This window comes from Coccinella septempunctata, chromosome 2 (genome assembly GCF_907165205.1).
Source record: "Coccinella septempunctata chromosome 2, icCocSept1.1, whole genome shotgun sequence".
Classification (NCBI taxonomy): domain Eukaryota; kingdom Metazoa; phylum Arthropoda; class Insecta; order Coleoptera; family Coccinellidae; genus Coccinella; species Coccinella septempunctata.
The window spans coordinates 25,778,335-25,805,939 of record NC_058190.1 but is presented as its reverse complement, the minus strand read 5'-3'; the positions used below and the strand labels follow the sequence as shown (position 1 = coordinate 25,805,939).

The 27,605-nt window shown below is 35.0% G+C and overlaps 1 protein-coding gene across 1 annotated transcript; it reads right to left on the bottom strand.

Annotated features, from left to right (window-relative positions):
• Positions 1-801: 801 nt before the first annotated feature.
• On the bottom strand, positions 802-26,897 carry LOC123307802. Its single transcript, XM_044890240.1, has 12 exons — positions 26,791-26,897; positions 26,227-26,409; positions 26,063-26,173; positions 24,517-24,755; positions 20,872-21,143; positions 20,279-20,460; positions 17,877-18,090; positions 17,397-17,625; positions 15,856-16,160; positions 9,217-9,589; positions 7,708-7,872; positions 802-1,072 (listed from the first exon to the last, which is right to left on the bottom strand). Exons 2-12 carry the CDS (start codon positions 26,394-26,396, stop codon positions 915-917), a joined length of 2,418 nt encoding a protein of 805 aa, XP_044746175.1. The 5' UTR covers positions 26,397-26,409; positions 26,791-26,897; the 3' UTR covers positions 802-914.
• Between the last annotated feature and the right edge of the window lie 708 nt (positions 26,898-27,605).

Genomic DNA, 27,605 nt, shown 5'->3' with positions numbered 1-27,605 from the left:
GTTGTATCACTTGAACGCCCCGGGTGTTTTTGTTTACATTATTATAACCCAATTGACAGAGCGCGTAGAGAGATAGATTGCTCTACATCTTCCTTTTCAGTCTTCCTGCATCTAGATGCCGTTCCAGTTCTCGAGCCCGAGCCAAAAAGAAGTTTGCGCTCCTCTCCTGGCAAGTCGGTGGACTTTTCCATTTCCCATAATTCCCGAGAAGCATTATATCGTTAAAATTGTTTCAAAAAACTTATTCATAATGGAAATACATATGAGTGTGAAAATGTGTGTCCGCCACTGCTTCTTTCATTTTCTTCTATCAGTAGAATGCGACGATAAAAAAAAACATTGTATTTTCAGAATAACTTTTTAGATGAAAAAAAAATCACGCCCACTGCCATAATATAATATGAGTAGGTAGATACCTATAATATCGAAGGAATCATTGTGAGTTATGTAATTTTGAATGGAAAACACCAATACCAAAATAAAAAAATGGGACTATGCTAGAAGTCTAACAGTTGTCAAATCAAGATATTCGGGGAAAGAGATAATTTTTGCCCAGTTTGACTAGCACTTAACCACCTATTTCATGCTCTTTCCTCTTCTGTCTCCTATCCTTTGATAAGACCATATCAGGTTGTTTTTCCGCAAACTGGGCCACTTTTGACTTCTCCATTGTGTGCGGAGTGATCCATCCAAGTCCGGATGAAAAAGAAAGGTTTGGAAGTCGACCTATTATTACTCTTGTAAAAAGCTGTAAATTGATTCAAAACTTGCCAGGAAAGAGTGCCAATGAAACACAATAAATTCTTAGAATTTTTTTATTAAAAGGAATTCAATTTATACTTAAAAAAAAATAAAACTTATTCTCTATGAGAGGCATATAGTATTTAAATCTATTCAAATAAAATATCGGATTTTCATATCAATCCCTCCTGTACTAAAATCTCTGTTATTTTGGGTATTTCAACTGTGTATTGAAGAGTTTCCATGGAGTAGGAAAGGAAATTTATTTCGTAAATATTATCAGGCTCAAACAACTGTTCCAGTCTATTTTTTACTGCTTCTGTATTTTTAACTGAAAAAAAAATTAGGGTGCTTAGAATAACTAGATCAATGATGTGATATGATATATCAGTAATATCAGCTATGGTGGGTGTTATTTTTTTTTAACAAAATATAACGGATTGTTTTCATTTTCTCCACATGAACTGGGTGTGGTAAAACACGTTTCCGACCTCGATTTCGAAAAGAAGGATAATGGCCCAAACCGCATCCCCCTATCTTTTTTTATTTTCAAGTTTAAGTGGAAACTCATTTTTCGGCTCTTTGAATAGATGCCTCTATTTCATAAAGTTTCACTAATATCGAAAAACAAATGTACGATTATACAGACACTTTTTCATGTAGAATGCAGTGGCGAAATCAAAGATTTTTTTCAGTCTGCCATTTCAGTGAACCACATGATTTTTTTCACATATTCCAGTCCCATATTCTTTCTAATTAAGAATATATAATAAACGTCGTCTCTCTAATTGTTTTTCCATTTTCATATTATCAATGAAAATAACCTGCCAACTTTAGCGACTAGACTAACAATTCGGATTCGAAATTATGGTTACGTTTCTCAGAAGATGTGTTACTTTTTCATCCTCTTGTAAAGTGATGAACTTATCGCAAATTTTAAATTTAATCGTATCCATTTTGGAGTAGATTACTGTGACGCCCGTGACATTAAAAAAAAAATCAGGTTTGCCCCAAGAATCAATCTTATCGCCCTTGCTTTTTTCGTTATACGTTGCTGATATCTGCCGGTATATCACGCGGGTTCAGTTGGAGGAATTTGCTGGATTTGCAATTGCACATGCCCTTTGCTGTCGAAAATCTGGAAGAAGCGAACCACATTTTCAACAGGAACTTACATAATATAAATGAGTTCGCAAAAAGTCACAACCTTAAGATTAATCCCTTGAAGTCCGCCCTTCTGGTGTACTGCGGTAACAATCGAAACGAACAAATAATAAATGATACATTAGATATAAAAATCCAAAATACAAGTCTTCCTATCGTCCAAGAGGTGAAAAACTTGGGGGTGATTTTCGATAATGTATTGGAGTTTTAAATCGCACATACAGTCCCTGGCCATATTATTAGACGCATTGATTCGATGCAAAATCTCAATATTAAATCATTAAATTGAATGTATATGTTACATATACTTCACCTGTAAATGGTTTTCATATACAGGGTGGCCATTTGAAAACGAAACAGACGAGATTACAGACGAAATAAATTTTTTCGATAGAGATGCTCGGACAGGTCGATTTCTGTTCCGAGGGGGACAACTTAAGATGTAGGTTACGGACGCATAGCGCTTCAACCCTTGCTACTACAACCCTCACCCCCAATTTTTGAATAGGGAAGATGGGGTGAGTGATACCTCATTTGAAAGGTATTTTTATACTGATTTCAGCACAGTAATTGTTTTTTCATTTTATGCATTAGTTCTCGAAATATTCTCAACTAAGTATTTGAAAATGAAGTGGTGTTTTCATGGCACTTGTAGTGTTTTTGGTGAAAAATCGACATTTTGAGCTTCAAAACAACCATGACTGTGGCTTCCTTCCTCCAATCCACTGACATAGAAATCTTTAATCAAGATGTCGAACAAACAAAGCGTATTGCGAAGGAGCTCAATCTTGCTGAAACTCAATCTAAATTATCTTCGATATAATTTGCAGTATTTCCAATAACATGCGGTAACACTTGATCGATAGAAATCTCCAAAAAGTCCCAATACGTACATATCTCTAATCAGATTACCAGGTAAGAAAATCAAATCATTGATGATGCCACAGAAATATTCCAGTTCCAATTCGTGAAACGATTTCCGACTTCATTATGAAGTGTTTTCTTAGTTGGCTTCAATAATGTTTTCATTTTGTTGATTATTGAATTCATATCTTTTTCAAAAAAATGAGAATCGATAATTTTTTATTTATTACGAACAGATCATTAAGTTGGCTTACTGGTTCTTTGACATGTGAATTATTCTTAGTTTTGAATCGAGACTTGTATGTGTTCTAACTCATTGTTCGACATGGTTTATTCAATTGCAGAGCGGGTAAAAAAAATTCCACTTTTTTTTGCAAACAATCAATGTGCGAATAGAACCGCAGAATTCTTCAATCAACGACTTTTAGATAAACATGTTAATAGGAAGTATGTTTTGAAGCTCAAAATGTCGATTTTTCACAAAAAACACTACAAGTGCCATGAAAACACCACTTCATTCTCAAATACTTAGTTAAGAATATTTCGAGAACTAATGCATAAAATGAAAAAACAATTACTGTGCTGAAATCAGTATAAAAATACCTTTCAAATGAGGTATCACTCACCCCATCTTCCCTATTCAAAAATTGAGGGTGAGGGTTGTAGTAGCAAGGGTTGAAGCGCTATGCGTCCGTAACCTACATCTTAAGTTGTCCCCCTCGGAACAGAAATCGACCTGTCCGAGCATCTCTATCGAAAAAATTTATTTCGTCTGTAATCTCGTCTGTTTCGTTTTCAAATGGCCACCCTGCATAATATATCATATTCAATAAAAAATATTGATTTATTGATGATTAAACATGAAATTCTAATATTTTGCTGAGCCACCCTGTGTAGCTATGAGAGCTTCATACTATCAATGCAGAATTGTTCGGTTTGCTGCATTCGAGGATAATGATTTCATATGTGGATTATCGAAATAACGTCCGAACCTGCAGAATGCAAGACGTCCACTGGAAGACATAGTACTGATTCATACTTAAGTACTAATACTACAACATCAAAAATAAATGCCAAATAGAACAATTTAATGAGAGTCGTAGATAAAACTGACATTCTGTGGAAATATTCTGCTTTTTCCCCGGGCAATACCAGTAAATATAAAAAAAATCCTCAGTGCGTCTAATAAACTGGCCAGGGACTGTAAATAAGAAAATTCAAGGAGCTTATATGCACCTGGCTATGACAACCTTACAAGAAAAATACTACGTCAACTAACTCCAAGAATACATGAGGAAATAAGGAGAATGTACAATCACTGTCTGAATACCGGATACTTTCCAGTAGAATGGAAAAAGGGCATTATCATATCAGTTCCAAAACACGGCTCAGACAGCAACCAAGTGTCCAGCTACCGACCAATCACTCTTCTGCCAATCATAGGAAAAACATTCGAAAAAATAATTAAAGCACGCCTCGAAAATGCAATTGGACAAAATATTCCCACCTCACAGTTTGGATTCAAGAAGAACCACTCCACCATTCATCCATTAGTAGCCTTGATTTCCAACATCCAAACTACAATGAAAAAAGGGCACAAGTCAGCTGCGATATTCATGGACATCAAAAAAGCATTTGATAGTGTGTGGCATGAGGGTCTTCTGTACAAACTTCAACAATTGAACACCCCAGTTTACCTTCAAAAAATAATTGAAAACTTCTTGAAAGAGAGAAGCTTGATGGTGAAAATCAACAGCCACTTCTCAACATGTTTTACCCCCCAACAAGGCGTGCCACAAGGCTCTCCACTCTCTCCACTATTATATAATATCTATGTATATGATATATACAAGGGAACAGAAGAACTTGAGAGTTATATCCTTCAGTACGCTGATGACACAGTGGTTGTAACACATAACAAAAAGCTGAAAGACACCATGGAAAAACTGCAAGACCTCTGCGACAAAATTGTTGTATGGATGAGTAGGTGGAGACTCTTACCAAACCCCAACAAATCCGAGCTTATTATATTTGGCCACAAATTATCAGACACCTCACCTTCAATAAAGATGATGCAACACAACATAAAACCAGTCCAAAATGCAAAATATCTGGGAATCACAGTGGACAACAAAGCAAATTTCAAATTGCACTCACACAAAAAAAAGAAGGAAATAATTGCAAGATCTAAGCACTTCCGATCCCTAACCTACAGGAATCGTGGAATAAGCCACAAAACAGCTTCTAGGATATATCAGACCATATGTAGACCAATAGTAGAATATGGACACCTACTATTCAGCAATTGCAGAAGACCTACCTTAAATAACATTGAAGTGGCAGAACGAAGCAGTCTTAGAACACTGAGTAAAATACGTCACCCAGAGAACCCACTACACAACCCACCTAATGCCTTACTTTATGAAAAAATGAAGATCGAACCAATTCTCGACAGATTTCAGGCCTTAGGAAAGAAATTTGTAAAAAATCCCAACAACCTTAGAATACTCCAGCCAGTTGTTCTACAGAGTCCCCAACAAGAACACAACAGAAAATACCCAATCAAAACTCTAATCGAGACAATTAAAGATTTCAAATGACAGCCATCGTCGGCTGTAGTTTATATGCATATAATATATGAATTTTTTTTTTTTTTTTTTTACTAAACAGTGTATAATTGTATTAAGTTTCAGAATGAATTGTAATATACAATGAAATGTACCTAATACTATGGCAGTAAGACGCAAGTCGTTAGCCATTTGCTATAGCAATAAATTTTCTCTCTCTCTCTTATATGCGTCTCAGAAATTTGTTATAGATACAGAGGTTTCCTTCCGAGCAAGACGAAATACTATCTTTGTTCAATTACGGTGACATAGTATACGGCGAGTCACTCACGGCTGAACTGTCACAGAGTGTCCAGAAGGTCCAGAATGCATGTATGCATTTCTCGTTCAACATACCCTACAGAAACCATGTCACTCCACATTTAAACAAATATTCAATTTTAAATATGAAAAATAGAAGGAAATGTCATGCCTATATGTTCATCTATAAAATTATAAGAACAAGTCAACCGTCCTACTTGGGGTACTTTGGGAAATTTATTGCAGCCACATAAACATATTCATAATACAAGAAACATCTCTGAATTCAAAACCGCCAAACACAGGACTGCCCAATTTAAAAAATCATTTTCTTATTTTGCAGCTAACTACTGGAATGAGTTGCCACGGGACGTTAAAGGGTTTTCCCCTAAAAGATTAAGAAATATATAACTGAGAGACTCTTGAAACTACAGAGGAGCCACTAAAAGAAAAAAGATTAACAATCATGATTTTCCTGCTAACGCTTCCGAGATAAAATATGTACTCCTCAATTTTCTAATTAAAACATTGCCACCTTAGCGAATTGCTTCCTCTTGCGCCCGTGGGTTCCCTAAAGCTCTTTTTCTCCGATATTTATTTTCGAGCAATGAATGTCATAGTTGAATTGTTAAATGCAGTTCCATGCGTCTGTGCTATACAGTATGTGCCGTGGCATAGGCTGTAATCGGCAATATAGTCGCTGCCCACTCCGCTTTTGCGTATTATTTTATATTGTAAATAGAAGTATAAATTACTTGAAAGTTCATGCAAATAAAAATTATTGTATTGTATTGTATTGTAATATTAAATTTTGCATTTCACACCACAGAACTAATATTACACCTCTTTTTGACTAGGTATAGATAAACTACACCTCCTCTACACTGGTGTAAATTCAATCAGCAAATGATTACTAAAATCGAGTGTAAATTACACCAAGTGCTACACTTCCTATGCAAACGAAGGACCTAATTAGAATCACGACGTATATTATATAGTCTCAATCAGAAAAAATATGGGTATGGAATATGTCAAAAAACATAGTTTACATTTTATAAAAAAATGAAAGTTATTAAAGTGATGGACTGAAAAAAATCTTCGATTATGCCACTGCATTCTACATAAAAAAGTGTCTGTAGAATGTTATATTTGTTTTTCGATATTAGTGAAACTTTACAAAATAGGGTGACCAGTTCCAAGACCCGAAAAATCAGTTTTCACTTATAACTTGAAAACAAAAGAAGACAGAAAGAAAATCGAGGTCGAAAACCTGCCATCTATTTTCCCTAGCTTCATCGAAATTGGATAGGCCTGTGGCTAAGAGGTTGAAGAAAAATAGTCAATAGTATTGCCTGAAAATGAGGCAGGCTGATTGAAAAAATTTACGGGTTTCAGCCTTATCATTTCGAACTATATGCTGAAGAAATATTAATTTCATACCACACTTATGCCGATTCTGTATATTATGCTTGCTATTATGATTATATTATTAAATCTATTATTAAAGCATATGACGTTTACGAAACGAGACTAGTCGTGGTTAATGGATAACTTACAAAAGGAATTCATGAAAGTCACAATGTTTAAGGAAACAAATAGATTATGATCACTTTATGTTTTGAAAGTGCATTAAAGATATTTAATGAATCTGATTCAACTCTCAATGAAATAACTCAGGCAGTTTTGAAATGGCACGCCAAGAGCTTCATGTCCTGTTTGGAGGATTTACGCAGAGTTCCTAAGAACAAAGACCTGAAAAAGGAAGAATCTCATTGGCAGATGATTGTTTCCTTTCTTAGGCCAGTTCTTAAGAACTCTGCGTAAACGCATCATAATAATAATCAATCTCTCATCATAAACAATCGAGCGACAAATACCATTTTGAATAATACCAGGCAATCAATATTTAATTCGACCGCTATGAATAGAATGAAATCCTACAGTGATTGGAATAACCTTTGGAGTTCATACGATTCAATGTTTGCCTTATTCATCCTAAAAACGCGATTAAATTTCTAAATAAAAAAACATTCACAATTATATCTACACCAAAAGGATATCAATTTTTTACCTTTCAGCTGACACAAAAGACCCAACATAGGTATATCTTTCAGTTCTTTCGGGAACCGCCTGATCTCGTTCTTTGTAACTTCTATTATATTGCCATACTCTACAAAAAGGATTTGGTATATCCCGTTTTCCATTTTTTCAAGCACTAAGGCCCTGTACCAGTCACCTGAAATAATAATTTCCAGCAAAACATAATTATATCAGATGGAAATAAAATTCCATCTCAATCATACTCAGAAATAAAGTATAAACATCAATTAATCCCATGCGACTTCAACTGTACAGGTTCATAAACCTCGATGACCTATTAGCCGTTCATGAAAAACTTATTTCAATTTTCTGCTGAAAATTTGCATGCGATGGTTTTGGACCATGAACTTTCTCTCTGAAATACGTCAAAACCACTGCAACTCACGGTTATAGCGGAAATAGACTACTACTTTCCAATGTCAAATGTCACACCCGGTATATTTTTGTACCGTTAAGCCCGTTTGCAACAGCCGAGAATTCTCTAGAAAATTTACTCGAGATTTCATGCGCCGTGAATTATGTACCGTTACATACGCACTTTCGGTAGAATTCTCTGTTCAGTTGCGTACAAAATAATCTCTGCCGTTTTCTTGCGAGAATTTTGTAGAGAATTCTCCAGAGAATTCTCGGCTGTTGCAAACGGGCTTTAGATAGCTAATTTGATTGCAAATTCGAGAGTTTGCTGTACCTTTGGTAAAAACTAAACGATTTGTGTCTTAGAGCGGGCTTCACAAAACTTTGATTGCGCGATCAACGAATTGACAGTAACTCGATTTCCAAAATGAAATCACTGAAACCTCTTCATTTCTGAATCTTTCGAAGTCGCAATTGAGAATCATTGAATGAATTTACAATGGGTCATGATTTGTTGCGAGAATGATAGTCAGAATTATCGATTGAAAACAAATCGGCGTTTATCCTTCTCCGATCAAGCTTTGTGAAACGTGAGGTTAATGTCTTAATTCTTAAGAAAGAAATGGTGAAAACGGGAGATCACACTATTATGAATATTTGTGAAGGGAAGGTTGTTTTCAAAAACATTTTTATTATTTTAAATTTTCAGACCGGAAATAAACAAGGTGTTTATGAGGAAATCATCAAGTTGGACAAACCGAAAAACCCAATATTTTCAAATTACATACTATATTTTTCATTATTTCAGTAGATTTTACGTAAAAAAGAGAGATGGGATCTCCTAAATGAACCTTGTACCTGAGTTCATTGTCGAAAACCCCAACATGCAAATTTTCAGCAAAAAATTGAGACTAGTTCTCCATAGACATCTAATAAGCAATCGGGTTGAATCACTCTATATATAAATACAATGGTAATAATTATATATCAACTGGGCTACACTCGCAAGGTGGTACTACTTTGATATTGATGTATCCAAAATTTCGACAGTTCAAAAACTACTAAGGTTCATATGTATCATATGGAATCATCTATTACTCAATTGATTAAAATAAAATCAACTCACCTTCGAAGAATGCCAAAATCATTTCAGTGTCATCTGGTTCATATGGTTCTTTATCATTGACTTCTATGCCAGTACATCTACTCAGCATATCTGACTCCCTGTCATTGGTAGAAGTAACAGTGAATTCTGTAGCATCCTTATAATTAGTTAACATGTAATCGCCTTTTCCCATAGGCGCCTCATAACATTTCATATCATCAAACATAACTTTAACATATTTGTCATCAGATTTCCCAACTTTTCCTTTATCACTTGAAGGTCCGGCCACTGCGTTTGATTCTTGGATTGGTTTCGTATTACCACTATTTGTGAACAGAATTTCTGATAAAGGTTTATCCTTCAGTAATAAGTCGAAATCAGAGCCATTCTTCGCCTGAAAATTAGATTTGTTGAGTGAATATAATTAGATGTTGAAAAGTATATATTCTCTTATAGTCCAAGAGCCAGAGCCAAAAAAAGTCTCTGAATTTCTTAAGCCTGGTTTTTTCTCAGGTGATTACAATCATAATATACAATAAAATGCTGCGGTCAGTCAAGTAGATGTTAGAACATGTGCCTCTGGTGCGCGGTCAAACATGTCGTGATTACCAACATAATAAAATCAATTTCTTAAGGCTGAAACTTTATAAACTTTTGTATTTTGGTATCTAAATCAAAATTATGATAGTCAGTCAACGTCCATTCAGGACACAGCTGGTCAGTCAGCATTAATAAGCGCAGATAGAAGTTGGGACTAGGAATCATCAAAGGATGATTAATGTCCGTAGAATGCATCAAATATTGTGAAATTCTGTTTGCAATGCTCTTCCTGGACTACATGCTCTAAGTGGAAGTGATTTTAACCCAGCTTTTTATGAGAAAGGTAAAAAAAAACCTCTGCAGATAATGAAGCAGAGCGAAGATTTTCAGAAAACATTCGGTGACCTTGGACTTGCAGATGAAAGCAACCAGAATAATATGTTAAATAGGGTTCAAGGATTTGTTTACCATTTGTATGTCTTGAAAAAAATTAAATCAATTGACGAGGCAAGATTCGTTTTATTTTCGAAGACGTATACATGTCTTAGTACCACAAACGATCGTTTTAAAATTAAAATAATTAATGTAGATGGGTCGAGTATGCCACCATGCCAATCAGAATTGATGCAGCAGTTCTTAAGATTCATTACAAATATTTGGCATAATGCTCACCGTCAAATTCCAACGGAGCGATCTCCTACTCACTACGGCTGGAAATTGGTGGATGAGAAATATGAGTGTGATTGGTTCAAAGGCGATCAATTACCAGAACTTGTCCAGGATGATATTATTCAACCTTTACAAGAAAATACAGGTATAGAAATATCTTTATCTGAATTGAACAATCACAAATTTATTTATTTTTTAGATTCTGCAACACCTGAGCTTGACGTGTCAGATCACGATAGTGAGAATAATGATATGAAAGATTCAGATGATGAATTATGTGATGATTATTTATTGCTTGTTATCCCTAATGAATTAAATGAATATTAGTTAAAAATGTTTGAAAATCAAGGATTTCTTACCTGGGCGTATACCTGCGTTAGTTGAGTACACTGTTGATTTCGAACGAATTTTATTTCTGAGATTTTAAGGCACAATTGCGACATGGAAGTGCCTTATTAAAATAAATGTGTTACTTTGAATGATTATAATGTAATATCTATAGGGAGCGGAAAAAATTTAATTTTTTATCCACAGACTGACGGGCGTTGTTCCACGGAATAGCTGATTGACCATGTTATTCACTAATAATGTAGTCAGTAGTAGTTACAAAAAATTTTCACGCTTAATAAACGAATTGCACCCTTCTAAACGACGCTACGCCTCGCGCTACGCACATTAAAGCTGACTGACCCGCTGTGTCCCGATTGGACGTTGACTGACTATCATAATTTTGATTTACATACCAAAATACAAAAGTTTATAAAGTTTCAGCCTTAAGAAATTGATTTTATTATGTCGGTGATCACGACATGTTTGATCGCGCACCAGAGGCACATGTTCTAACATCCACTTGACTGACCGCAGCATTTTATTTTATATAATGATTGTAATCACCTGAGAAAAAAACAGGCTTAAGAAATTCAGAGACTTTTTTTGGCTCTGGCTCTCCGTCTATTAATATGACAATTAAAGCGGGACGAAAATGTGTGGGAAGGCGCCAACCTTGCAAAAAAAAAACGTCTTGTGTACCTACATTCTCGAGCGCGGTGGCTTTTCTTCTTATTTTAAAGCTAATGATTCAAGGATAACCGAAAAAATATAATCTGGCAGTTTCAGCAAGTTGAAACAATGAAAGTTAGCCATAAAGTTAAATAAAAATCAGTTTTTTTTTTAATTATCTCCTCTCCTGGGCTTCAAATTGTTTTCGCATTCATTATGAAAACTGTAGAGCATAACATTTTCTACAAATTTTGTCCGAAGCAACGTTTAAACGTTTTTGAGATATATGGCGATGAATGAACATCAGACTGGGTTTCTGCATTGACCTTTGCCTGTCGCATGTATGTGTGGCTAAGCTCCTCGCACTTATCGGCCTCTAACTCGAAAACGGTTAAGAGTATGTAAAATTGCTTCAGAGAAAAGTTGTATAGAATTTTATTACCTACAACTTTCATCCTATCATCTTCAAATTGTCAGATTAAGAAAACCCCCAGATTAGAGTCAGATTAATGGATCAACACGTCTGCAACACCGAGATTAACTATCTGTCTGAAAATCTGACACGCTCGAGTATGTACAAGTAACGATTTTTTTTTGCATTTTTTAACGACCACTGTGACCTCGCGTCACGTCCGAATTGTCAATCTCTGTAAAAGTAGCTTCCTTTGGGTCCAATTAACATATCCTCTAATAATCTAACAAGACGGTCAGTCCCACCACGCAAACTGTCAGATTAACATGAATTTATTATCAGAGACACGTAGGTCATATACAAAATCTTAATCTGACACGATCGAGTATGTATGTACATCTGACGATTTTTTGTTACATCTTTGAAAACCTGCAGACGCGTTTTCCCACCGTTGAAAGTGCATACATCATAGAACCTTTTTTTCTTTCCACCATCTAATCCTCAAAATCCAGTAGGTTTCCACGACGCTCGAATAAATCCCGATTTAGCATCGTCGGCTCCCCAACCGTCCATTTACCCCAACCGTCCTTTTACCCCAACCGTCCTTTTACCCCAACCGTCCATTTACCCCAACCGTCCTTTTGCCCCAACCATCCATTTTACAAAAACAACTCCGTATAAAGAAAAATTCAAAAAAACAAGAGGCTCCAAAAGTGAAAGGATTCATATAAATAAGAAAAAAAGAACGAAAAAAACGATAGAACATTCAGTAACCATAAAGATTTTCCATCTTTTGTTTCAGAATATGAAACTCCGGTTCACTTTTTGATAATAGTCTTCCTGAGTATACAGAGTTTTCCAAATTCAGTGCAATAATTTTCGTAGTATATTCCCTGAATAATTTCAAGGCAAAAAATTTATATGAATATAGATCTGCAAACGCTTAGTTACCGAGCTAGAGTGTCGAAAGTAAAATTTTTTGTTTTAGTTTTTTCTTTATGGCTCCCGCGGTTTTCGACATATTTAACTCAAATTTGAAACATGCATTGAGCTGAAGGTTTTACATAATCGGACGTGTCAAATAATGATGAAAATCCACTGGGTAGTTTTTCCGCGGTCGTTTTCCCTTTTTCTACCCAGGATTTTTCTGATGTGATCTATTGATGTATTTCAAAACTTGAAATGGATTCCTCGTTTCATTAGCAAACTTTTGAACTTCAGTGAAAAACATTTTGAATAGTTTGAAATTATAAAACGTATTGCGACTTTGGTTTTCTGCATAAGATGCTGGAAATGCTTCACTCCTGCAAAATATTGCGAAAACTGCGGAAGCTGTAAATAAAAAACTGAAATTTTTTTTACACCCTTCAGTTCGGTAGCTAGGCGCTTGCGGATCTATGTTTTCATGAACTTTTTGCTTTAAAATGACTCAGAGAATGTATCCCCAAAATTATTGCACTGAATTTTGAATCACTCTGTGTAAGACAATAGATCTAATAGAAAAATTTTCTTTTTGTATGATGTTCGATAATTTTCAAACATGGCAAAAACCAGTTTTTTCCGAACATCCCAAATAAATAGTTACATTGAAGTTACCTTGGCATTGTGAACATTTCACAAATTACGACAACATTGCGTTTACGACAACTTTACGTCTTACGTTCATTGTGAATGGACACTCACTTTTTTCTTTATTAAAAAAAAAACATGGATTGTCTCGTTTTTGCTTTAGGGATCAATAATTGGCAGAACTCTGGATATGAAGATAAACAACTTTAGAAAAATTATCAAAAGATTCCATAATGATATTACTTGTTGAGACTTCTTTCACAGTTTACATGAGTGAATTTATATAATTTTTTATCAAAATGAGCGAAATATCATAATATTCTCCTGCGATGCTATATTTTCACTCTAAGGCGCTTAAATAACTAAACCTTATCGTTTTTTTCATTGGATGTCCAGAAATGAAGTATTCATATGAAAATTTTCATTTCGCTCTCTAAACCTAAAAGAACCTAGCCTATCCATTGCTCAACGAGTGAAGTGATGTTACTTCAATCATTTCGAAGGATCTGATGCTAGTTCTACCAACGGAATTGCTGTTATGAAAAATTACACTGGTGCCCAATGAACTCCTGCCTCACGTTTCTTGACAAAGGTCAACTCGCTACGGCAACTTTTGACATTTCAATATATATGTTACGGTTAAAGATAGGTGTGAGCATTAACTTAACATTAGCCGGCTAAACTTAGGTTTATATTCGAGGACCGTCTAAAGTTCGATAAAATATTATCTGCGTCAGGGAATTTCATCGTTAGCCAGATAATATGCACATTATCCAAAATGAAACGGCCAAAAATGTATTCGATGGATACGCGGAAGGGTTATGTCTTTTGAATGGTCGGATGGGAGAAGACGAACGAACGCGGCCACGTTTTTGTTTCAATTTTTGAATTTAAATATGCAAAATAGTATCGAATATTATTGTATTGAGGTTTCGTGACATAACGCCCATTGGTTTTCAATTTAATATTTAATGAGTTATTTTCATCTATTTAGGAGATAAATGCTCTTCAAATCGAGCCTAAGTTAAAAATCAATTCACATACAGAAGTTAGATATAGTTTTCCATAGGACAATAGGAACGTGGATAGTCAATTGTCCTGTGAAAAACCGGAATATGACCTCACAAGAAATTGAAATATTAGACATTAGCTATAGACTATTTTTTTGTGAACAAAAGTATATTTTCCCTATCATACAATAATTGGGTTTATTAAAAGAAAAATTACGAAATAGAAACAATTATTTCTATTATGTTGAAATTTCTTTCCAACCTCAATACTTTTGCAAAAAAGAACAAAAAACAAAACTATGAACATGAAAATAGTTGAAAACACTTTTTCTAGCTGATTTTGTTAACTATTTCTTCCCAAGTCATTGAACATACGGATTCCAAAATACGGTCTGTCGCCACCCTTGATGAATCATCCCGGAGGATTCAAGTGCACATCGTAAAGCTTATCAACCGAATAGTCCGGTTAGCTACAAACAAGATATGGTACTGCTACTTATATTTCCCTAGAATTTGACCTTTGGTATTTGGATGAATAAGTTCGCGGCATCATTCTTGTCTTCATTCTCTCAATTCCCTTGCAAATTATGAATACTAACAAGATGAAAGATAACCAAACACTCTACAGATTTCCCTTACACTCAAAATATCATATTCGTCTCGAATTTTGTCATCAGGCGTTTAGATTTTCAGATTCACTAATAAGAATGCGTTGAGACAAAGTAGAAACAAATATACACTGCGCAAAAAATTAACGCACATTATGGAAATCTCAAATTTGTTCTACAACTGAAGGTGTTCTCAATGATAATTATTTTTATCAGAATTATGCATGATGTACGAGTCGAAACTGTCAATAACAGTCAGTTTTCTATCATTCCGAACTTTCGAATCACCCCTGAGGGTTCAAATAGCATACGCTGAACGACATTTTCCCAGAAAATCGATGGGGATTTATAAAAATCCTCACGAACAATTGTGTGCCCCTCCGGCAAAATGGCGGTTCTCTCAAAGGTAGCTGATTAAAAATGCCCTATTGTAATAGCTTTATGCTCAGAGCTCTATCTGTGGTTGTAACCTTGAAATTTTATAGATTAGTGAATAACAGGTCATAAATCAAAACTGATTAATGAATGTCTGATATGCAATCAGTGAATGATGTCCCATTAATCTCAAGTAATTTATGAATGTCATAATGCTCAAGGAAACAGGTAGATTATGATCACTATGCAGTCGTGGATAGATACCATTATACGATTATACTCACCATAAACTTTTTCTCTTTAAATTTGGCCCAATTACAGGAACTTCCATTGAAATTTAAAACTACCATTCTAAGGGAAACATGGAGTATTGAAATTTTAACGGAGCATTAAATTTTAATGAATTTTCCTGTAATTGGATTTGAGGCATTTAAAACTAAAGGTTACTTTTACATATTACTTATTATGTAGTACTCACCACAGAGAACTTGACATTAGTCATGATCATTTCTTCAAGCATAGCTGCAACAGTGCTGTTGAACTTGGTGCTGCTGTATCCTTTCAAAGGGATCTCAATTAATGTAGGTGGCATATTTGCTATTGCCCTATTGACACCGAAGATATTCTTCATTGATACCTTTTCATCTTTATGGTAATCCATGAAATGAACTACGGCAAATCCACCTTCTACTTTCTTAACTATAGCTCGACACAATTTTTCCTCAGAACCCTCCTTTTTAGAAAGAACTAACTGGTTAGGCACTACATCATTTATCACTTGCTCTGAAATAACGGGGTTGTAGAAATTGAAATTTTCATTGTGTGAAAATCATCTAAATTTTTTTAAGAAATATTTCAGTGTTAGAAAAAGTAGTAGGTAAGGTATATATGCAAACAGCACATCTTGATTGAAGCGTAATTTTTGCCTCAAAGATTAAAACATCGGAAATTAAATCGAGTAATATGCAAATACAGAAATATCCAAGCAAGCCTATTTAGTGCTCCACTGGCCCTGGTCGAAAAGACAGAGGGTGGTTTTATGAGAGCTTCCAAGAAACTAAAACCTAAGAAAGGAACTCCGCTCTGAAGAAGACCGCTTATACAGAGTGACCCATTTGAAAAGATTAAGAAATGTTTCAAATGAAAGTTTCTTAGTCTTCAGGGGGACATCGAATGCAGTCATTTAATCTAACCTTGGGGTTTGATTTCAAGATTTCTTGAGCAGAGAATATAGAATTCATCTCTTTCGTTCTTTCCATAAAATTAATTTTTCTGGTTATATGAAGTGGTTCATACTTAAAATGGTCATGATGAAGTACTTAACATTTATTTCACATTGAATCATTTGTTTTTTTTACGTATGAATATATTCAAAAAGGAAAACTAGTTTGTTTCCTGAACGCAACAAGTCAGTTGACAAGACAATAATAAAATCTCACTGCATATGCCGAATTTTGAAATCCTGCAAGCAGATGCGCTGGTACATAATTGTGAATTTTAGATTGTGTGTTTGCATCCCTTAATGGAAAAATTTTTTTGGGTCGTTATTTGACTTTTCATTGACTTACTTTTTCAAATATGTGTTTGTGTAAGGAAGATTCTCATCATAACCATTCTTTTTATCATAAAACCATATCTCCACAATAATTCATTTTATGACAAAAACTTTTGAAATATATATTATGAAAATATGGAGTTAGGTTCATTCAAATCAAATGGCTTGGAACTAGCTTGTGCTAGTTGGTTAATTGTTAATTTGGTCTTCACAATTCATCATTTGCGCTATTTGTTACTTGATGCTGCATAAATCCACAAAAATACGCTTTCTTAGAAAATTTCAATTGTGAAACTAGTGTTAGGATATTTTGAATTATGTATTGTAATAAATTTAATATAGCAGTTCAACTAATGAAATTAGTTTATATGAACTAATTCTTCTGATGGAATTATATTTTAGTTTCATTCTCATGGTTAAAAGCTTTCATTAAACTTTTACTTTATCTTTATTCAGTTGCTTACTTGACATGTTGATTATCTCCTTATCCACATCAACCAGTTTGGAATGATGTTCCTTATTACGTAAATAAAGTTTTCCATCAGAATGAGAGATTATCTTGACGATATCTTTGTCCAGCATGTTTCTGGAGTACTTTATTTCATCAATCAGAATACGCTCTGATTGGTTTTGAGATGGAGGTGCGTTAATTTTATTATTGCCCCTTTGAACTAAATATGTTGTGTCTACAAACTGAAAAAAAGTTAAAAATCATTTAACCTCAAAGTACAAAACAAAATACATACTAAAAGAAACAATTCTAACTCAATCATACTCAGTTCTCTAATTGTTTAACAATTTTAATAAATTAATAGATAAGTAGACGGAACAAAATTGGTACCAGTGCAGAACCCTGAAGTACACAACAGCAGTTACCACTTGCCAGCATTTATACAAAGTCTATCAGGACAAATTGGCAATGATCTTATTAGGTATAAACTTACTTGTTTTATTTTCTTCACTGTGACAACTTCGTCCATTTCCAGAACCACTTGGTTGCTACCCTCAGGTCTTGATACAACAATCCGCACAGCTTGTGCAGGAATTGCTTTCAAATCATCAGGAATTGCCCTTACTTCAGTTACGACTGCATCATTACCAAAATCTAAGAAATGCACTTTAACCATTGGAGTGACCCTTACTACAATGGCACGATACCTAGAACGATTTTTGGATATAGCAATATAATACTCCGCTAATGGTGCTGATATACCATTACTGCCCCCACTGCTTATTATGATCTTAAAATCATAGTATAAGATATATTTTTATATTCATGCAAGGGAAAAATCTTCTGACTAGGATGGTATATTTTTGTGATCTCAAGTACATCAAAGTATCTTTTATAATAATAGTAATAAAGTATATTCAGAATCATTCCTATTTATTATGATTACTTAGTGAGCTCATTCAAATTCTCAAGATAAACTAAGCATCAAATGCATTGGTGCAGATTAAAAATTTCCAGAGTTTGACAAACTATAACTTCGGTGATGATGGGCTTTTCTCCATTACTGTAAGCACGATCCTTAGTCTAGGAACTGGCACAGTGTATTTTGATCTTTCCTTGTTGTATAGGGTGCGAGTAAAAGAAAGTCTAAAAATTTTTTTTGGCTGAGAAGCAAAAGTAGTGACCTTACAAAGTTTTTTATGTGCTGTGTCAATATCTCGGACGTCTTCACCAAATATTTTGTGAAATTCCGTTATTCTCGTGAAATTCGCCTTTTTTTGAAAACAATAACAAATTAATAGCGAATTCCATTGGAAGGACTAGTGCTGTACTGGATACGAAACATCAAATATGGATTAGAATATTTTGAAAATATTGGTTTATTTTTATAATATCCATTAAATGATCAGTTTAAGTGATGGAATTCTCTAATAGGTACCGAATTACATTGGTAAAATTACCTTTAGATCTCTTGGAGTGATTGTAGTTACATCAAAATATGCACTCACTGCGCACCAGTTCTGTCAATGTAATTAGCTATAAAGCCCGTTTGCAACAGCCGAGAATTCTCTACAAAATTCTCGGAAGAAAACGGCAGAGATTATTTTGTACGCAACTCAACAGAGAATTCTACCGAAAGTGCGTATGTAACGACGGTACATAATTCACGGCGCATGAACTCTCGAGAAAATTTTCTAGAGAATTCTCGGCTGTTGCAAACGGGCTTAAGTGTAAACTGCATCATTTGATACCTCGGAATGAAAATTACAGCTTTCAATTATTATTGAACAAACTGAAGAGAAAGCTCCACAAAACAAGTATTTTCTACAAATTCTTGTTTCGTGGTCCTTCTCTAGCCTGAATGACTCCCTCACGCAAGGGCGGGATTACGGGGGGGGGGGGGGGGGTTGATGGTTATTACCCCCTCCCCCCATGAGTATCGAAATCTATACGATCTGTGGTCATTTGAACTCTATTTCAAAGGTCATCTGAGAGGAAAAATGTTTGTTCTTGTTCATAAAAAAGCAGAGGTAATTTTTCTTCAAAACAACAAATCGAAAGAATATATTTGTGTAGAATTAATAGGCCCTTTATCATTGCTGTCAAAATGCAACATTGGGATACTTTATCCTGAAGTAGCTCAAATATACAGGATGTCCCAAATCTAGTGATTTAATTTAAACGTCACATCACGATAGATAAAATACTAGCGAATGACACCAACATTAGTTCAGCGAAAATGTACCGTTTCCAAAATAAGTAGAATTTTATGAAAATACCTAAAATTGCCGATATCCAAACTATTTCTTTCAATCACAGGGCCAGTTTGTGATTAAGGATAGCGATTTTTCCTCATATAAATCCTAGATTATTGTCTAATCACCCCTGATTAAAATTATTCTGAGTAGTTATGTAGTACAGCAGTACAGCTAATCTAAGAATGACAGGTCATCGAGCTTAAAAATTGAACTAAGAGATTTTTTTCTATGTAAAATTCATGTGCTTCGGAATTTGCTGTCATAATGTCAATTTTTTCAGTGGCGTCAAAATTAATGGAAAAAAACCAATGATACCTTGGAATCTCTACCAGTGGTCCTATGGATTCGAAATGAGGTGCAAAAAAAATAAAAGCTATTAACTGCGAGAATCCGTGTAAAAAAGCTCAGTCCTTTAGTTTAAAGGGTTTTTAGAATATTGGCAAAAAACTACTGGAAATTTTTTTTCTGACGCTCTATAAAAACTAATGCCTGTAGAGAAAAATGAAAGAAGAAAAATAAATGTTTTTTTTTCATTACGGATCTACAGTTATCTGATGGGACACTCAGAATAGTAGAACAAATATGATTTGCCAACCAGTTATTCCAAATCAGTTATTAAAAAAAAACAATATATTACCATAATTCGTCCTCCTTATTCTGGGCTAAATAAATTTCATCCATTTTTGGTTTAACAACAGGAGCAGAGTGACCTACTTCCATACATTTTTCAATAATATCCACCACTAACTGCTCATTTTCCACCAGTTGTACCCAGTACTTCAGTTTATCATTATTGACTTCAATATGGACGACTTTTATCTATAAAAAACAATCTCTGCAAAACTCTGATAGCCTAATGCACCGTTTCATTAAACATACAATAAATTCTTAAACCATGTTAATTCCACAGAAATTCTACGCCTAAACATGGTTTGAGAATTTAATCCCAATGAAGCAGTGCTTATGGCCATAAGAATGTGAGGAAAAACTAATCCTAGAAAGAATTAAAGGCAATTTAAGGCATAGCAGACTATTGGCTGTATGCACTGTAACATTAAAACAAGATTAAATTCTTAAACCATGTTTCCGCAAAGAAGTTCTATGAAGTAAAGACAGTTGAATTTGTTTTCGTTTAATGAAACGGTGCACACGGCCAACTTGTCTGATTGACTTAAGCTGCTGTAGACAGTAAAAGGAAGGAGGGAAAGGCACGGCAATGGTGAAACTTACATCTTGCATAACAGGTTGCAGTTCAATTCTCTTCAAAGTAAGGTTAGACAACATTATAAATTGAACTGATTCTTCGTTCTCACTGGTAGATCTAGATTCACTATTGTTCCTATGATTTCTAGTAGTTGAATTATAATTATTACTCTGATTACTCCTGTTGTTTTCATTCTGATTGGATTTGTCCAAATGATTATATTGTTTCCTTTTTTGACCAAAACTGTTCTGTATTTTCTGAGAATTGTCTAACTCGTAATTTGTCGGCTTTGGATTATCTGTAAATATCAGATGAATGAATTTATCTATAAAAATTTACTTGTTTATTTCAATTTCAGAATGCTATGACTCAATATTAGGGGCATTCGTTTTTAGCATCCGAGAGGCAACGAATTTTTTTTCGTATTACCAAAAATCGTATATACATTTCTGGCCCAAAGTTAGGGTAGCCATTTAAAAAACTCAACTATACCCTCTGCCCCCCATAGAGGGTGCATGACATTTCAATCACTAAGAAAAGTTGCGTAATTTGAAATTGAAATTGACCTAAAGGAGCACTTTTCTACTAAATAGTAAATACAGATGATGAATAATAATAATGAGCCCTCTGTGGTTCTGCATGGCCCTGAATCCCTTGTCTCATAGATTGAAGTCTACGGATTACGGATTTGCCATCAACAGCGGCAGTAGAACTATGATGAAACTGAATCATCTCCTTTATATGGACGATTTGAAACTCTCCGCATCTACCAAAGAACAAATGCAACAGACACTGAAAATGGTGGAAGGATACTCGGAAGACATCAAAATGAAGTTTGGACTAGAAAAATGTCGACTGCTAAATACAACGAGAGGGAAAATAGAAGATGGCACGTTCAAACTCAAGGAAGGTGCAGAAATCGAAGCATTAAAGGAAGGAGACACATACAAGTATCTAGGTATAACTCGGGCAAGAAAAATCAATCAGAGCCAGAAGATGAAGAAAGAACTAACGGAGGAGTTCACCCGAAGATTGAGAAGAATAATAAGAACGGGCCTTAACAGCAAGAATCTGATAAAAGCGATTGATATCTACGCTTGCTCGGCGCTGAGCTACTCATTCGGTATCATCTCTTGGACCACCACGGACTTAGCAGCCCTACAGAGAAAAGTAAGGAAGATGCTGGCAAAACATAATAAACATATTTCCTGAACAAGGCTGCTTCGTCAGAACTCCATCTTGTAGCTTGTGTTGCTGAAAGTTCTACTCTGTTCAAGCTACAACAGGACCACTTGGAAACTGTCGAACACTCTGCAGAAAGCAAAATGCAGAAAATAATTGGCAAACCTTCGCATGGAAGGCACCAGAACGAGGTCAATCATGATTACGTCGACATATCTGCGTCGAACTGCTGCTTGACTTCCGGAAGGTTGTTTCCCGAGACAGAGGGCTTCATCCTCGCCATCCAGGACCAGGTGATTCCGACAAAAAACTACATGAAATATATCGCCTAAGATCCCTCAGTGAAGGACGATAGCTGTCGTTATGGCTGTGCGACACATGAAACTATCCAGCACTTCACCGAGGGATGTCAGAAGTTCGCGGGCACGGAGTACAAGAGTAAACATGATGCAGTTACCAAGATTCTTCACCAAGAATTGGCATTAAAACACCAACTTCTAAGTTCGAAAAAGGTTCCTTATTACAATTACCATCCGGATGCTGTATTGGAAAATAAACATCACAAGCTCTACTGGGATCGCACGGTTCTCACAGACCGGAAAAAAAACTCACAATAGAACAGACCTCATATTGCTCAATAAGCATGGTAACACAGCACTATTCATCGACGTACAAACCAGGAGACAGTGGAAGCTGAAAATATAAGGACCATCCCTATTGTCATTTCATCTACAGGCCTGATACCGAATAAACTACTAGAGAACTTGAGGAAACTTCAGTTGGACGAAAATATCTATAAAGTCGTGCAGAAGGCGGTACTACTGGAAACGGCAAGAACTATAAGCAAGTACATGGGGAATGCAGAGGAACATCGTCTGCTTCGACAGGAACTGCGGGTGGATGAGGAATACAACCGACAGCAAGAAGTCGAGGAGCGGCCCGAACCCGACCACCACCACGAGCCCGAAAACCTGGAAAGAGCTCCAACAGAGCTTAATCCTTTTGATATCTGAGATATCTGGGATAAGTGAATTTTCCTCTGGAGAGGAGTGTGAAAGCCACAAGGCTTTATTCTCATTAAAAGTAAAATTACATACGTAAAGAATACGTCAATAAATACATAGAGATTTTAAATTCTTGAGATAACAATTGAACTTTTTACTCACACAAAAAAGAAGGCTGAATCTAAATAGATTCTTAGGCGGGTAAAAAGCAGGCTCAAGTTATTAACAATGTGATCAATTAGGTCGGTTCCCATCTAGTTAGTACTTTTAAGATTTTGATGTTTTTCAATAGTGCAAAAGTTGATGATTTGAAAAATAGTACATATCTATGAATAGCATGATTTTTATAAGAAACGTCTTATTTACGTTCTTTTGAGAAGCACTTCAAGTAAATTCTTACTTGGACATTAAAGGTCAGCCCTTTTTTCCACATTGATGAATGTTTACTTTGGTTGATGGCTTCGCAATGGTTTATTCCGATACAATGAATTTTGGAGTGTTTACCTCATTTGGAGCCATATATTTTTTGATTATTTGATCGAGTATATATAAGCTACAGAAGTGAATGGCATCGAATCAGGCCTTGAAAGTCCAGATGCAGCTTAATTTCTTGTTACAAAACAAAACTGTTCAATTTCTATAGTCTATAAAATATATAAATGTGTGGGTTGAATAGTATGTAACCTAGAAAAGTATTTGTCCGAAGAAATATACATAGTCAGTTCTAAGCAATAAGCATTCAACATTGGTACAATGAATTTCTCAATTTGTTCGACTAAACTAAGAACGTGAAAAAACAGAATAAAATTGAAAATATCTTCTATCGGTGTTATTCACATTATTATTATTATTTGAACCGAGGCCGATGTGGCTGTTAGGCTGTTAGCCTTCCGGGAACTGCGACTATGCAGATATTTTGTTCTCTTCCATGCTCATTCATAGGAACCCAAGGAGGTCGTCAATGGTGTTGATAAAACCGACAATATCCTTAAGGGCCTCATGAATATCCAGGACCTGTTTCTCCATATGAATGGTTCTTAGGCCAGCCAGCTCTGGACACTTGCATACCATGTGTTTGGCTGTTTCTGCTTCTGATCCACAAAGCCTGCAAATCTCATCTGCTGACTTTCTCATATGATACAAATTATATTTGTACAGACAGTGCCCTGTCAGCAGTCCCACCATCACCCGAAGCTCAGCTTGTGACAGCTTCAGCAGTTTTGTGGTGTGGGTCAGTGAAATCATCACGAATTTCTTCGACTAAGTAGGACCGGGAGTGTTTTTCCAGAATATTATTCAAAATAAAAATCTGGACAATTCAAAACCTTCTATTACCAACATAAGTTTAGACTTTCCATTTTAGGGTTGAATGATCTTAGGTCAATTGACCTTTAGCTTGTATTGTAGTCAACACTGTTCTGATATTATTATTATTGTATTATTCTGATATTCTTATTGTTATTATTATATTATTATTATATTTACCATTTTGATGTGGCATTCGCAGTGAATTAACTGGATCGCTCAGCCTTGTGTTGCTTCTTCTGTTAGTCTGATTTACAAAATTATCAGATCTGTTGAGTTGGGGCTGAGCTGGAAGGGATGGCGATTTATTTGATCTGATCAATTCCGCAGGATTCTGTAGCAATGTTCTTCCAAGAACACCCGAAGGAGAGTGGTTGAGTTTGGGCGATGGCCCATTATTAGTTAATAATTCACGACACCTATAATCAGTATTAATATCTCATCACTAAAGTAGTGAACACGGGTGCTTTTTACATTGGGGTAATTTCAATTAGACGAGTTCATATTGAGTTGATGTACGAAGTATTTCAATATTGTTAGGACGATGATCTACGACGTATCTTAATCACAAAAAACGAATTAAACTATGAACATTATTTAATAGCTTATTAAAAAATTCAAGATTTCACATATATCGTTTCTTGGGGGGCTCTTCTACATTTATTGAATGTAGAACGTAAATACTCAAATATTTGGACCTTCACTTTCAAACAAGGGTCCTGAAAATTTCCTGTTCGTCACAGTCGATACTTTCACTTTCTGAAGTTTTCTGTTCTATAAACAAGTCAATTGATTATTTTCCATCATTACAAAATACTTGTAGAGTATGGTGATATTTTACATACCTACATCAAAGAACGTCGCCGGTAGGTGTTCCACTACCTGACCTTGAGAGTGGGTGGTGACTAATGTACACCTTCAATACTAAATCATATTTAATTATGAGCCATTACAAAACTCTTGCCGATTTTCGTTGCCAGGTCTCGGACTATTATGCTCAACTATTATATGCAAAATTTCCCTGAAAAACTGCAAAGTTTAACCGTTTTTCAATGTCGAAGCAGTTATTCAAACATTCCAACTATTTTCCATATTCCTCGCCTGGCTCTGGTATCAACTGTGATGAACAGGAAGCTGTTGAGAATTTGATAGGGACCTCGATTAAATCTTCGTACCTACATTCAACCAATATATCACAAGTCTCAAGATATGTTCAATGTAGAATAATAGATAAGGGTCACTATGTAGTGGCCACCACTTCTCTACAAAATGCCAGTTTATATATTATTACGATCATGATTTGTCTTGTGGTCAGTAACAAATCATCATATAAGTCATTTCTAGTTCTCATATAGATATTCCTAAATCAGCACAACTTGTGTCATCCTATATGGTACAATTATTTTCTACTTAGAAAATAATAAAAAAATTAGGCTCATAATTGTACCCTATAGGATGACACAAGTTGTGCTGATTTAGGAATATCTATATTAGAACTAGAAATGACTTATATGATTTGTTACTATGGAAAATCATGTCAGTTTCTAAATCCCATTAGGTGACCCCTAAATTGATCTAATCCAAGGCGGGCTTAACGCTAAGGCTTACTCATTTCTTTTGCTGTCTTCTCTATAAGAATCACTTAAACTTAATACCTATATAGTATGCAAATAACAAAAATGAAATTCTTCAATTGAAATTACTAACTGCATATTAATTGACTCACTCTTCAATGGATTTGTTTATATCTTCATTTTTAATGACACTGACATCTCTTTGTATCAGAAACTCTCTTGCAGCACCTAATAAAAATAAACGTAATTCATCCAACAGTGCTCTGAAAATAAATTGTTATTTCTGCACCTGAAATGGCATTTTGATATAGCTTACGATTTTCCAACAGTTGAGCGTACATAATCTGATTTAGGAAAAATATGGAAACCTGTCTTCCTTATGTCATTTAAAGGTATGAATATTGTTCCATCTGATTTGATCAAAACACTCAAGTTTCGACCATGTATATCGACATAGTCAGCATTGGTTGTATATATCTCTGTCATTCTGGTGTGTGTTCTGAAACAATTGAATATCATGAAAACTTTATATTATCACTATCAAAGGAAATATAACAGTAGTTGGATTTACGACAAAACACTGATAAAACCCATATGTATTAGAGTTTAGTGATACCATATCTTGCTATCATTTTGGCTCTTCCTCTGCAATCTCAATATGCATAATTCAGCGTTAACACTACATTACGAGGTAGATAATCAATTGATTACTTTTATAAGTCATAGTTTTTTTCAAAAGAATTGGGAATAAAGGTAGTAGAGGATAAATTGAACTACTAATTAAAATATTTATTTCAATATAAATTTGAATCAACAAAGACAGGCAGCCAACAAACAGCCAATGAAGAACATGGATTTTAAAATGGCAAACGAAACTCACCAACGAAAAGTACAATTCCTAAAACAAGAACTTATTTAAAATACTCAAATTCTTCCACCAGCACAAATTTGTTAGGTTAAGTTCAGAGCGGCAATCAGACTCACAGATTACAGATCTCTGTAATCTGTGATCAGACTACAGAAACTCAGAAACAGGAAACAATCAAAGAGGAACTCGTCCCTCTTAGAAGAAATTCTCCATAGAGAAAGTCTCTGAAATTCTCTTTCCTCACAGTCAGGGCAGGATCCAGGATGATTCATCCATATATATCAGCAAAGCTAATCTCTCTTTGATATAATAATAATAATAATGATAATGAGACATCTCTGTATATCTATTTATCTGATTGGTATAATGTATGTTAGTGACGAACTTCAGGGGGTCAGGATGTGATTATAGATGAAAAACTTATGATAAATTGATATATAATTTTTTTCTGGCAAAAGCTTTGTTTTCCGAGATACAAGGGGTCAAATTTTTTCTTAAAAACTGAGCATTTATTTAGGTATTGTTCTGAATTACGAATGAAATTTGGTGGGTTTTAAGAGGTAACTCATTTTTGACATGCAATTAACAATTTTAGGCTAATCATTTAGCGCGCATGCGGGTTATTATGATCTCAATTCTTTCAAAGAAAAATAATGCTAAGCCTCTGAGATATCAAAATCTTAAATAGTTATTTTCCTAATAAACAAGAGCGGAAAGTGATACTTGACCGTACGAAACTGCCGTTTCGAAACAAAGTTCGGGTAAACAGTTGAGTGCGGACAACGGACAAAGACACTTTCCGCAAGAGTTGGTATCAATATTTTCTC

What these genes read in the sequence shown, in the direction of transcription:
- LOC123307802 (XM_044890240.1), bottom strand. Translation starts at nt 26,396, where the DNA reads ATGACAGAGATATATACAACCAATGCTGACTATGTCGATATACATGGT. An exon ending in TGCAACCTGTTATGCAAGAT is followed by an intron (nt 20,461 to 20,871) that starts GTAAGTTTCACC and finishes TGTTTTTTATAG; the next exon opens with ATAAAAGTCGTCCATATTGA. An exon ending in CTAATGTCAAGTTCTCTGTG is followed by an intron (nt 9,590 to 15,855) that starts GTGAGTACTACA and finishes TCTAATTTTCAG; the next exon opens with GCGAAGAATGGCTCTGATTT.